General features: G+C 38.8%; 2 protein-coding genes across 2 annotated transcripts in view; both read left to right on the forward strand.

The window, feature by feature from the left end:
* Window positions 1-8,276: 8,276 nt before the first annotated feature.
* Window positions 8,277-11,122, forward strand: LOC102246100 (THO complex subunit 1). Its single transcript, XM_014530774.1, has 2 exons — window positions 8,277-9,796; window positions 10,791-11,122. Exons 1-2 carry the CDS (start codon window positions 8,300-8,302, stop codon window positions 11,097-11,099), a joined length of 1,806 nt encoding a protein of 601 aa, XP_014386260.1. The 5' UTR covers window positions 8,277-8,299; the 3' UTR covers window positions 11,100-11,122.
* A 268-nt stretch (window positions 11,123-11,390) lies between these two features.
* Window positions 11,391-14,017, forward strand: part of LOC106724238 (endogenous retrovirus group K member 11 Pol protein-like) — a 6,512-nt gene continuing 3,885 nt past the window's right edge. The window contains exon 1 of the mRNA XM_014530773.1: window positions 11,391-13,505. Coding sequence (XP_014386259.1) covers window positions 11,391-13,505 — 2,115 coding nt within the window. The remainder of the gene's footprint in view (window positions 13,506-14,017) is intronic.

The following is a 14,017-nucleotide window of genomic DNA, read 5'->3' on the forward strand; positions in this document are numbered from 1 at the left end:
AAGAAATGTTATAGTGTAAGCTTTCACCTTCATTATCCTCACGAAAGATGAAAAATGATGTGGAATTTTTAAGTATCTTCTAAAACTCCAACAGCATCTGAACAATTAACCATAAAAGATACTTCTTTAGTTTTAATTTCAAGGTATCTTTACTAGTTTCATTCATATTAATAGCCTAAAGTTCAGGCCTTCAAATTTTACTGAGTTAGAAATTCTAGATGGGAAATGTAGACTAGATCCGCTAACAGAAATCATCAGATAAACAAGGACCAAGCCTTTTGCAACCTGTGAGCATCCCCAGAATCCATGTACTGCCCATTAAGAAAGGTGAAAGTATCCCATTTCTCTTTCTTCTTCTTGGCCTACCCTCTGTTTTTGATTATACACCTTGTGTAGAACTTCTATAGGGACAGGAGTTCATTTTTCTTCTGGTTGTCATTTTGGAAATTTTTCTCTTTGATTGATATCCTCCAATTTGGGGCATTCATTTTTCACACACAAAAATAACATTAATAGTATGTTTTAGACTCTTTCAGCCACATGCTTGCCCCTGGAAAGTAAATTAAAACTTCATACCAATTTCTCATTTGTTCCCTTCACCCCCACTTAACGTATTGCTTGGTAAGATGTGGGAAAGTCAATACAGAGGATGTTTGGGAGAAGAAGTCATCACCTTTCTGGCTTCCCCACCTTTCACTCTTCATCATTCTCGATCTTATGGTGAGTTGTTTTAGTGACATTCTCACCAGCACCATTGATTGCATCATCTACATATTGTTCCATTATTTTCTTGATGCATCAATAGGGAAACAAGGAATGACCCAGGGTACTTGACTTAAAGGATTTCAAATTGGGATGAAATTATATGCACAAGTGGACCTTTTAGGAGATTATAATTATCATATTGTTTTACTGTTCAATTACGGATTAGAAGATTCAATCCATTATTAAAAGGTAATGCAATTATTCTGTTTACATTAAAAATAATTTATAGCCCTAACCAGTTTGGCTCAGTGGATTGAATGTCGGCCTGTGGACTCAAGGGTCCCAGGTTCAATTCTCGTCAAGGGTATGTACCTTGGTTGTGGGCAAATACCCACTACAGTGTTAACATTTGGTAACACTATTCTAGTCATCTTTTGATGCATAAAAAATAGCAGTAGCAGCCGAAACCGGTTTGGCTCAGTGGATAGAGCGTCGGCCTGCGGACTGAAAGGTCCCAGGTTCGATTCCGGTCAAGGGCATGTACCTGGGTTGCGGGCACATCCCCAGTGGGAGATGTGCAGGAGGCAGCTGATCGATGTTTCTCTCTCATCGATGTTTCTGACTCTCTATCTCTCTCCCTTCCTCTCTGTAAAAAATCAATAAAATATATTAAAAAAAAAAACCTAAAAAAAAATAGCAGTAGCAGTAATGATATAAAATATATATTCTCACACTAAAATGTATTAAATGCCATTCTAACTGAATTCAACATAAGGAAAAATGTGAGGCGAAACTAAAGGAATTGCTAAATTTCAGTAAGTATTTTTCACAGTAGAGGATTTTAGAACCCTGTATGATTTCACTTATTCTGTGTGAAGAAGCTGGGGCTTTGAAATTTCAACCACAGTTCAACTCTAAAGAATATCAATTTACTCAGGGCTATGAAAGATGAGAACATTACCTTCTGAAAATTTGTCCCATATCCTGGCTTTTGTTTTTCATGTTTATTTTGTTTACTTACTTGGTTTCTGAGGCAAATGACAACATACACTGTGCTCTGTAAACATTATTGTTGTTGTTCAGTGTTGATATTTTTTTGCATTGTTCACCACCTGCCATTTTATTAATCTGTGCCTATTTTTGATGTTTGTATTAATACCATATCCTCCCTTGGTTTGTGGCCTTGGGCTTGTCGCTCACCACATCTTTCTTTAACCTGTAATAATAATACTTGCCTCAGGGGGTTGTTTGTGCCAGGCAAATAGCAAGCAATATGTAAGTCCCTGTTTTATTCCAGGCTGTGTTTTCTATTGTTATTGCACCCCCCCCGCCCCCCCCCCAGGGATTAGGGTTCCTGGTTGCGTTATTAAGGACATGATCTCAGGGGAAACTGGTGAGGGAGGGAAGAAAAGAGGGGGAGAGACGGAGAGGATCTCAGGTGCAATTCCAGGGAATGCGGCTTCCGTCGGATCCTGCAGAGGAACTTGAGACAAGGGGACTGGGCTTGCACGCTCCCAAACTTACCAGACTTCTCAGTTGAGGACAAAGATACTTAAATTATTCTGATCTAAGTAGCTGAGAGTAGACCTGTAAAAGCCTCAGGTGCTGGCCTCTGGAAGTCCAGGGAAACTGGGCGGAGTGGGAGTGTACACAAACATGAAAAGAGGAATATGAGGGCATCTGGAACAAGCTCCAGCATTATCCTCTGCAGATTTCCTAGGTTTCCCTATATTTAGGATTCCTCAGGTTTCCCTAGATTTGAATCTTCTCCTTTTACATTCACTTTTCATGGGCTTAGAATAGCAATGAGCCTACTTGTAGATAATGCAAACACAATAATGGTGACTAGCCCCTGCTCCATGAAGCTAACTTGCTGATTACTTGCATAAAGCACTCTTTTAAAAACATTATCAATGAACCTTATTATTTGTATCAGGCATATGGTGACAGCGACTACTGTAGATCAGGGTGTTGCTTAGCCTCCCACACCAGATTTAGTCCTAAGAACCCAAACCCCTTATTTAAAGCATTTGTGCTCACAAATAAAAATCGCTCATTTATGGACATTAAATTTAAAACTGGAGTTAGCCATGGGAGAATATTCTTTGGGGTTATGGAAACTGATAATTTTCACACTGTTCAATCCCTTCAACTGATAAACTGTGGTGCCTCCAGGTTTAAGTGTTCTTCTGAATTATGCTGTCAAACAACACATCTTTGCAAAATTTAACTTATGGATTTCACTTGAACAAGGACCACTTTATGTTTTACATACAATAAAGTACAGATTTAACCCATTGTATGGGTTTTAGAGAAAAGGTCAACGATGGGAAAGGCAATCTCATGTGCACTGTCTTTTGATCCCTAATTGGCTGAATAAGAACGGGTCTTGGGCCTGGAACACTTTCTTACTAAGAGATAGAATCCTCACAGCCTGTGCTCAACTTAACACTTTATGTGAAAATGTCTTTTCCTGTTTCAGACCCATTGTGTACTCTGTTCTATTTAAGCATGTGTGTCATAGGACACCTGGTCAGCCCCACTTGTAGGGAGCGGCTATAGAGTTAAGCCTCGGACTGACTTGTGGCAGGGCCACAAACAAGTCCCAGCTTGGAGGGCAGAGCCCTCCTAGCATAATTAAGCTTGACCTTCTAGTCCTCCTTAGTTCATTCTTAGGTAGCTCATGGGCTGTGGGAGGTGCAGCAAGTGCTGCCAAAACAAGGTGAAACTTGCAAGAACATTGCAACCATGTTGGCCACTACCCTTGTTTTGCTTTGTGTGCTCTGACTATCAAATAAAGCTTCGGCTTACAGGCTGTGTCTCTGTGTCCTCATCCAGGCACAAGAGATACACCTAGTCCCAGCTGTATTATCTTGTCTGTCTTTAATCCTTCACCGCCCCTCCTCAGGCTCACCAACCCTGACCACGCTGAGCACAGTTCACCCACAGCTAAATTTATCTCCTGCAGGGAGGGAACAGGTCCTCTGTCTTTGGCATCAGAGGGGTGCATGCAGGCCAGTGGCTCTGCAACACCTGCCACAAGGGACCTGCCAGCAAAGGGGGATCAATATGCCCACTGTTAGAGATGACCTGGCTCTGTCTGTTTGCTATGTGAGTACAGCATTGTTATATCTAGAGCTTGACTATGTTGTGTTTTCCTTGGTGACTTTGCTACCACAATGTAATGGGCAGAAATGTTCAGACTTCTACTCCTAATGATCGGCAATATGCCAATTTTTCAACAGAAGATTAATCTCTTGCCAAACCGGTTTGGCTCAGTGGATAGAGCGTCGGCCTGTGGACTGAAGGGTCCCAGGTTCGATTCCGGTCGGGGGCATGTACCTTGGTTGCAGGCAGATCCCCAGTCGGGGGTGTGCAGGAGGCAGCTGGTCGATGTTTCTCTCTCATCGATGTTTCTAACTCTCTATCCCTCTCCCTTCCTCTCTGTAAAAAATCAATAAAAAATATTTAAAAAAAAAAAAGAAGATTAATCTCTTATTTTTTTAAAGTACTATGTTGCAAGACCCATGCTGCACGCTTTATATGTTTATTTGCTTGATCTCATTTTATTGAAATAAAATAATTATTTAGGAAAATGCACAGATCTTACTATTTACTTTCATGAGCTTTTGACGATTGTATGAGCCTCTGTAACAACAGCACAAAGCAAGACATAGACTGTTTTATCCCTCCAAATGTTTTAATTTATAACTTTTCAATACTCCTGTCCCCACAAAATACTATCACACTAGAGTAAGTTGCCTTTATTTGAATTTTATATAGTTGAAATCAAAACAGGCTGCTCAAATTTTGAGAGAGACTTGCATTTCATCTATATTTTAATCATAGAAAAATGGACACCTTAACATATCAAGTCTTTAAATCACTGAACATGGTATACCTTACTCATCCAGATTTTCTTTAATTTCTTTCAGCAGTGTTTCATAATTTTAGATGTAGAGGCCTTACAAAGCTTTTGTCTGATTGTTTGACATGTGTTTGATATCATCTGATGCCAATATGAATAATATTATTTAAAATTTCCATTTTCATGTCCTCATGCTTAGGTGTACAAATGCAATTGATTTTTGTATTTTAACTTTGTATTTGTTAGTTTGCTAAATTCATGTTGGAGGAGGCAAAGATATGCTGCCAAACACCTGAATTTGATATTTTACTGGGGCTGTTAGCCAGTGCAGTAATGCCATGGACTTACAAACAAACAAACAGCCACACAATATAAATAGTTACTATTTTCAAATGACATGATTATGTTCATTGATTTTTGCTACATAGTTTCAGAAAAGGGTTTCTTTTTTTTTAGTTTTTTTCTCAACCTCCGTATAACCTATATCTCAAATTTTAAGAAAGCTGTGCATATTCTCATTTCATATGTGTTAGGCAAATTGCATTACATTTTAGTTATTACGGAAAGTAGACTGTTACTTTAGAAAGGCAAAGCAGCCCGGCTGGCGTGGCTCAGTGGTTGAGCATTGACCTATGAACCTGGAGGTCATGGTTCAATTCCAGGTCAGGGCACATGTTCAAGTTGCAGGCTCAATCCCCAGTGGGGGGCATGCAGGAGGCAGCAGATCAATGATTCTCTCTCATCATTGATGTTTCTATCTCTCTCTTCCTCTTCTTCCCTCTCTAAAATCAATTTAAAAAGTATATACAAATTTTTTTTAAAAGAAAGGCAACGCAACAATAGAAGAACTCCATGATTCAGGGATTGTAGTACAAAATGAAATAGATGCAAGTTATGTGAAAAAATATAACAGAGTGGTATCTGTAGGAAGAGTAAAGTATTATAGATCTAGATTAAAGTAATTCTCTCAAAGAATATCATTGACTTAGTTTAGAAAATACTACGAGTAAGAGAAAGAAAAATCTGCACATAGAAAGGATGAACCAGAAATAGTGGGGGAAGGTGGTTGTAGGTTTGAAGTTATAGGAGAGAAGTTGCACAATCAGCTTTTCTGATTCTTTAGCTTTAAAAAAATCATATGTAAGTTTTTTAAGCCTATCAACACCATTGCAATAATTAATGGATTAAGAGTTTCATTTTGAAATGGTTTGTAGACTGTGGTGATCATTGTAATTTGAGTTCTTGGACATCTTTGTATAATTATTATTGTCTTCGTGATGTAGAAATGAACTTACAAAGAATATTACTAACATGCCTAAAGTCCATAATTAGGAAGTAGAAACAGGAGTCATTCTGATCTCTATTCTCTCCTGTCTGAAATGCCAACAAAATTGACAAAAGAGTTTGTTTTAAGTATTAAAATAAGGCTATGGGGCCCTAGCCAGCATGGCTCAGTGCATAGAGCATTGGCCTGTGAACCGAAGGTTCCTGGGTTTGATTCAGGTCAAGGCATGTACCTTAGTTGTAGGCTCCTCCCTGGCCTGGGCCCTGCAGGAGGCAACCAATTGATGTGTTTCTCTCACATCGATATTTCTCTCTGTCTTTCCCTCTCTCTTCCACTTTCTAAAAATGAATGGAAAAAATATTGAGGATTTAAAAAAAGAAAAAAAGAAAAAAAATAAGGCTATGGGTTGGGCTTTTAAAATTCATTTTGTGGTAAATATTATGTAAAGTTCTGTTCCCTTAAGTAAAAAAAAAAAGAATGAGCAGTATTAGAAACATATTTAAGGCTTATTTGTGCTGCCTAGTGGCTAAAATTGTTTATGAATACTACACTGATGCATGTCAAACCAGTGGTAGGGCACTTGACCTACTTTCTAAATGTCAAATCCTATTTTGAGTGTTTAAGTATGGGAAACTTTGGACTTGTCTATTTTACAGATTTTAGAGCAAGCTGAAAGAGTGATTTCCTGATTGAGCACATGAAAACTGCTATTTAAGTCATGTTAGTAAAATAGCCAAGGAGAAATTGATATAGAAGAGGGTATAGAGTAAATGCTTAAAAATGACATTTAGATTTAATTAGAAAATTAAATTTGTATACACACACACAAACTCACACACTCAAACACATAGCCTCATAACAAAACCACCCTGTTTTCTCATCTGGAATACTGTGTCCAGTAAACTGATATTCATACTATGGATAAATAATGTTTCTATTATAGATTAAATAAGTATTTGATATTACTAAAGTAACATAGGTATTCCACTGCATATAGAAATGATAAAAGTTAAAAAGGGGGGAGGGTTCAATTACATTTCTTTTTCTTTTTTTGTTAAATTTATTGGGCTGACATTGGTTAATATGATTATGTAGGTTTCAAGAGTACATTTCTATGATAAATGATCTGTATATTACATTGTGTGCCCACCACCCAAACCCAAATTATCTTCCATCATCATATATATCTGTTTCCCATGACCCTTTACTGCCCCAACTCTCCTGTCTGTCTATGAATTTCAGTTTTATACCCCACATAGAAGTGAAATCATATGGGTCTTAGCTTTGTCTGACTGACTTATTTTGTTTAGCATGATATTCTCAAGGTCCACCCACATTGTCACAAATGGCAGTATTTCATCTTTTCTTATGTGTGAGTAGTATTCCATCATATATATGTACCACATCTTCTTTATCCAATCATCAGTGGAAGAACACTTCAGTTGTATCCATGTCTTGGCCACTATGAATAGTGCTGCGATGAACATGGGGTGAATATATCTTTGTGAATAAATGTTTTCAAATGTTTGCAGTAGATACCCAGAAGAGAGGTTGCTGGGTCATATGGTAGGTATTTTTAATTTTTTGAGAAACCTCCATACTATGAAAGATGATGATGTTTTAAAATAAGTAAAAAGAAGTTCTATTTTAAATCAATAGGACTAAACTTAAGGCCCAATAAATTATATAAGCTAAAATAAATATGTATTAGTTTAAGATTGGTTTAGACCCATGGTCGGCAAACTGCGGCTCACGAGCCACATGCGGCTCTTTGGTCCCTTGAGTGTGGCTCTTCCTAAGCCTTAGGAGTACCCTAATTAATTTAATAGCAATGTACCTATCTATATAGTTTAAGTTTAAAAAATTTGGCTCTCAAAAGAAATTTCAATCGTTGTACTGTTGATATTTGGCTCTGTTGACTAATGAGTTTGCCGACCACTGGTCTAGACCAATAAAATAATGATAATTCTAGATCATGTTATGAAGGAAACTGCCAGAAGCCGATCCATCCTTGCTGCTTGACACAGTCGCTGCAGGGAAGAAACATCTGCACAGCATATGTTTCAAGGGACCTGGCGTATATAGCATACTGTTCTTAATATGTTTGCTCCCCTTAGCGCTATGTGTTTTAACCAAGGTCAGGTAGTTAATCACTTTAACTACAAACAATCACACTTAAGCTACATAATCTTTACTCCCTGGAATGGAGATAAGAAACGCCCTAACCTTTGCAATAGAAATTGACAGGATTAAAATCAACCGGTATAAATACAGATGTAACAAGACAATAAACACCAGAACTTGGCTGGAGATCCTGGCTAGGCTGCTGATCAACTGAATGCTGTCTCCGTGTCATTTCTTCTTCCCCGACTCTGTCCACACGTTTGGGAACCCCTGGACCTGCTGGGCTTTCGACCCCAACAACATGCGCTGCTGAGAAGATGTCTCCTACACGGCCACTCTTCAGTGTACCCGAAGTGCGGACGCAGTTTACGAAGTCTACCAGAGAAGCCCTGAACAACAAAAATATCAAGCCATTGTTGAATACCTTCAGCCAGTTACCTGGAACTGAAGATGAAAAACAATGTACCCTTGACCAAGCTTTCAGAGGTGTTCTGCAAGAAGAAATTATACATCACTCATCTTGTGAAAATGTTTTAGCTATTATTTCTCTTGCTATTGCGGGAGTAACTGAAGGTATTTGCACCGCATCTACACCTTCTGTATTGTTGGGAGACGTTTTGGAATGTCTCCCTTTGGATCAGTGTGACACAATATTCACGTTTGTGGAAAAAAATGTTGCTACTTGGAAATCAAATACATTCTATTCTGCTGGGAAAAATTATTTACTACGTATGTGCAATGATCTCTTAAGAAGATTATCAAAATCCCAGCACACAGTTTTTCGTGCACGAATTCAACTCTTTTTGGCCAGGCTTTTCCCTTTATCTGAGAGATCCGGTCTTAACTTGCAGAGTCAGTTTAATCTGGAAAATGTCACTGTTTTCAATACCAATGAGCAGGAAAGCACCTTGGGTCAGAAGCACGCTGAAGACAGAGAAGAAGGAATGGACGTAGAGGAAGGTGAAATGGGTGATGATGAAGCTCCAACAACTTGCTCCATTCCAATGGATTACAGCCTGTATCGAAAATTCTGGTCACTTCAGGATTACTTCAGGAACCCTGTGCAATGCTATGAGAAGATTTCATGGAAAACTTTCCTCAAGTACTCAGAAGAAGTCCTGGCTGTTTTCAAGAATTATAAATTAGATGATGCTCAGGCCTCAAGAAAAAAGATGGGAGAATTAAAAACAGGAGGAGAACATGTATTTGTTGCAAAATTTTTAACAAGTGAAAAGTTGCTGGGTTTACAACTGAGTGACAGTAACTTTCGCCGACACATTCTACTGCAGTATCTCATTTTCTTCCAATATCTCAAGGGACAGGTGAAATCCAAAAGTTCAAACGATGTTTTAACTGATGAGCAGTCACTCTGGATTGAAGGTACCACAAAATCAGTTTATCAACTGCTCTCTGAAAACCCACCCGATGGAGAGAGATTTTCAAAGATGGTAGAGCATATATTAAACACTGAAGAAAACTGGAACTCATGGAAAAGTGATGGCTGCCCAAGTTTTGTGAAGGAAAGAACATCAGATACTAAGCCGACGAGAGCAGTACGAAAGAGAACAGCACCAGAGGACTTCCTGGACTTCCTGGGGAAAGGGCCCAACAAAAAGATTCTGAAGGGAAAGGAGGCGTTAACGAGCCTTTGGAATCTCTGCCCGGATAATATGGAAGCTTGTAAATCAGACCCAAGAGGCTATATGCCAACTTTGGAGGAATTCTTTGAAGAAGCCATTGAACAGGCAGACCCGGAAAGCATGATTGAAAACGAATATAAGGTTGTGAACAATCCAAATTATGGTTGGAGAGCCCTGAGACTGTTAGCACGGAGGAAAAGAAAGTAATACCTCACACTCCTCCACAGGATTTATAATTGGGGCCATTTTCTTAGGACTGCTGATCCCATAGTCTGGAAATCATCACAACCAGTATGGGTTGAGCAATGGCCCTTAACATCTGAGAAAATATCAGCAGCCCGACAATTAATTGATCAGCAATTAGCAGAGGGACATATAGAGCCATCAAATAGTCCCTGGAACACACCCATATTTGTAATAAAAAAGAAATCAGGCAAGTGGAGACTTTTGCAAGATCTAAGGGCCATAAATGACACCATGGAAGATATGGGCTCCTTACAACCTGGATTGCCCTCCCCTGTGGCAATTCCACAGGAGTATTGTGTTGTTGTTATTGACTTACAGGATTGTTTTTTCACTATACCTCTTCACCCGGCTGATTGTCAAAGATTTGCATTCAGCATACCATCAGAAAACTTTAAACAGCCTTATCAGAGATATCAATGGAAGGTTCTCCCACAAGGGATGAAAAATAGTCCTACATTATGTCAAAAGTTTGTAGATCAGGCATTGCAAGTTATTAGAAAGAAATTTTCAGATCTATATCTTATTCATTATATGGATGATATTTTACTAGCTCATAAAGATCGGGCTACTTTACAGGAAATTCTTACTCAGACCGTCCTTGCTTTAGAAGAACATGGTCTAAAAATAGCCCCAGAAAAGATTCAGACTGAACCTTCTTTTTCCTACTTAGGCAGAATATTACATACCTCTACTATCACCCATCAGCCTTTACAATTAAGAAAAGATCATTTAAACACATTAAATGATTATCAGAAACTATTAGGTGATATCAACTGGGTCAGGTCATATCTAAAAATAACCACTCTTGACTTAAAACCTCTATTTGACATTTTAAAGGGAGATTCTAACCCTAAGTCTCCCCGACAATTAACTGTAGAAGGAGAAAAGGCTATAGCAAAAATAAAATTATGGTTGGAGAGCCCTGAGACTGTTAGCACGGAGAAGCCCTCACTTCTTCCAGCCAACCAAACAACAGTTCAAAAGTTTGCCAGAATATCTTGAAAACATGGTACTAAAGCTAGCAAAGGAATCACCACCTCCTTCTGAAGAAATAAAAACAGGTGAGCGTGAAGATGAGGAAGATAATGATGCTGTACTGAAGGGAAATGAAAGCCCTGATGCTCGCCGAGACAAACCTGTAATAGGGGGGAAAATAGAGACATTTGCCAACAAATTGGGTGAACAATGGAACATTCTGGCTCCTTCCACATCACCCCAGACTGAAAAATAAATAAATAAATAAATAAATAAATAAATAAATAAATAAATTTTTTAAAAAGCAGGGAAGGATTGGCCCTCTTCATGGCCCACGCACACCACCTCCACTTCCCTAGTAGGACTAGGCAAGGCATCTAATGTAAAAAAGAGTTCTCAGATTTTAACTTGGGCTGATGAAGATCAACATTCAGGAACATTCTGTCCCTATGTAATTACGACTATCCCCTTTACATTATGGGGAAGAGATATCTTGTCTCAAATGGGAGTTCTATTATATAGCCCCAGTGATAGAGTAACATCACAGATGCTAGACACGGGATCTAATCAAGAAAAGGGCTTAGGAAAAGAAAGTAATACCTCACACTCCTCGACAGGATTTATAATTGGGGCCATTGCCCATAGGACTGCTGATCCCATAGTCTGGAAATCATCACAACCAGTATGGGTCGAGCAATGGCCCTTAACATCTGAGAAAATAGCAGCAGCCCGACAATTAATTGATCAGCAATTAGCAGAGGGACATATAGAGCCATCAAATAGTCCCTGGAACACACCCATATTTGTAATAAAAAAGAAATCAGGCAAGTGGAGACTTTTGCAAGATCTAAGGGCCATAAATGACACCATGGAAGATATGGGCTCCTTACAACCTGGATTGCCCTCCCCTGTGGCAATTCCACAGGAGTATTGTGTTGTTGTTATTGACTTACAGGATTGTTTTTTCACTATACCTCTTCACCCGGCTGATTGTCAAAGATTTGCATTCAGCATACCATCAGAAAACTTTAAACAGCCTTATCAGAGATATCAATGGAAGGTTCTCCCACAAGGGATGAAAAATAGTCCTACATTATGTCAAAAGTTTGTAGATCAGGCATTGCAAGTTATTAGAAAGAAATTTTCAGATCTATATCTTATTCATTATATGGATGATATTTTACTAGCTCATAAAGATCGGGCTACTTTACAGGAAATTCTTACTCAGACCGTCCTTGCTTTAGAAGAACATGGTCTAAAAATAGCCCCAGAAAAGATTCAGACTGAACCTTCTTTTTCCTACTTAGGCAGAATATTACATACCTCTACTATCACCCATCAGCCTTTACAATTAAGAAAAGATCATTTAAACACATTAAATGATTATCAGAAACTATTAGGTGATATCAACTGGGTCAGGTCATATCTAAAAATAACCACTCTTGACTTAAAACCTCTATTTGACATTTTAAAGGGAGATTCTAACCCTAAGTCTCCCCGACAATTAACTGTAGAAGGAGAAAAGGCTATAGCAAAAATAGAACAGGCCATCAATAAACAGCAACTACAGTATCTAGATTATTCCAAATCTTGGGCCTTAATTATTCTAGCCACTAAATATACTCCTACAGGATGTTTATGGCAGGAAGGACCATTAGAATGGATACATTTACCTGTCACTCCTAGGAAGATTGTACCATCCTATCCTTCCCTAGTGGCCACTCTCATTATCAAAGGTAGACGACGCAGTATCGAACTCTTTGGAAGAGAAGTTACTGAGATAATAATACCTTATAAAAGAGAACAATTAGACACACTATTACAATTTGAAGAAGAGTGGCAAATAGCTATAGGTAACTTCCCAGGACAAATTTTACATCATTTGCCAAGATCACCTATATTGCAATTTCTCTCCCTACATCCGTTTATATTTCCTATTAAATGTTCAAAAGAGCCATTATCACCTCCTGCCTCCTTAGTATTCACAGATGGCTCCTCTAATGGTAGGGCAGTGACAATCATTGACTCAATAACCCATGTTCAACAAACCCTAGAGACGTCAGCCCAGAGAACAGAGCTTTTGGCAGTCATTTATGCTTTTGAACAATTGCAACAGGTTCCCTTTAACTTGTACACTGACTCTCAATATATAGTTAAATTATTTCCTCATATTGAGACCGCCTCTCTCCCACAAGGAAGAACAGCCATTTTCTCTTTGTTAACTCAGCTACAAACTTACATTCATAAACGAGAAAAGGCTTTCTATATTGGACATATTAGAGCTCATTCCTGCCTACCAGGACCCTTAAGCGAAGGAAATTATCAGGCGGATCTACTAACTCGCCCAGTAGTTTGTACAGCTCTAGAAGAAGCCCGGCGGTCTCATGCCATTCACCATCAAAATGCTTCTGCTCTCCGTCTATATTATCGCATATCTAGAGAAGCTGCTCGAAGTATTGTGCGTGACTGCGGCCATTGTCCTACTCATTTTCCTAGCCCTGCTACTGGAGTTAATCCAAGAGGACTTAGACCCTGTGACTTATGGCAGATGGATATTACTCATGTCCCATCTTTTGGCAAACTTTGCTATGTGCATGTTTGTATTGATACCTTTTCTCATGTTATCCTTGCTTCTGCACGTACAGGAGAAGCCTTTAAAGATGTAAGTCAACATTTATTCCAATGTTTTTCCTACCTAGGAATACCAAGGGCACTTAAAACAGACAATGGGCCTGCCTATACCTCTAGAGCTTTTAAAAACTTATGCTCTACATTCGGCATCGCACATACTACAGGAATACCTTACAATCCTCAAGGCCAAGCAATAGTAGAAAGGGCTCACCAAACTTTAAAAACACAAATTAAAAAATTACAAGAAAATGAGTTTAAATATTCCTCTCCTCATCATGTTCTACAACATACTCTATTTGTAATTAATATACTAAATGTAGATTCTGAGGGAAATTCCCCGATGTACAGGCATTGGAACCCTGATCTAACTAAACCTAAAGTCCTCGTCAAATGGAGAGACTTGCTTACAGGAGCCTGGAAGGGACCTGATGTACTTTTAACCCGGGGGAGAGGATATGCTTGTATATTTCCACAGGACGCAGACTCACCTGTGTGGATTCCAGACCGTCTAGTCCGACCTTATGTCTCACCACCCCCCGTCTC

This window comes from Myotis brandtii, unplaced genomic scaffold, assembly GCF_000412655.1.
Source record: "Myotis brandtii unplaced genomic scaffold, ASM41265v1 scaffold773, whole genome shotgun sequence".
NCBI classification, from domain to species: domain Eukaryota; kingdom Metazoa; phylum Chordata; class Mammalia; order Chiroptera; family Vespertilionidae; genus Myotis; species Myotis brandtii.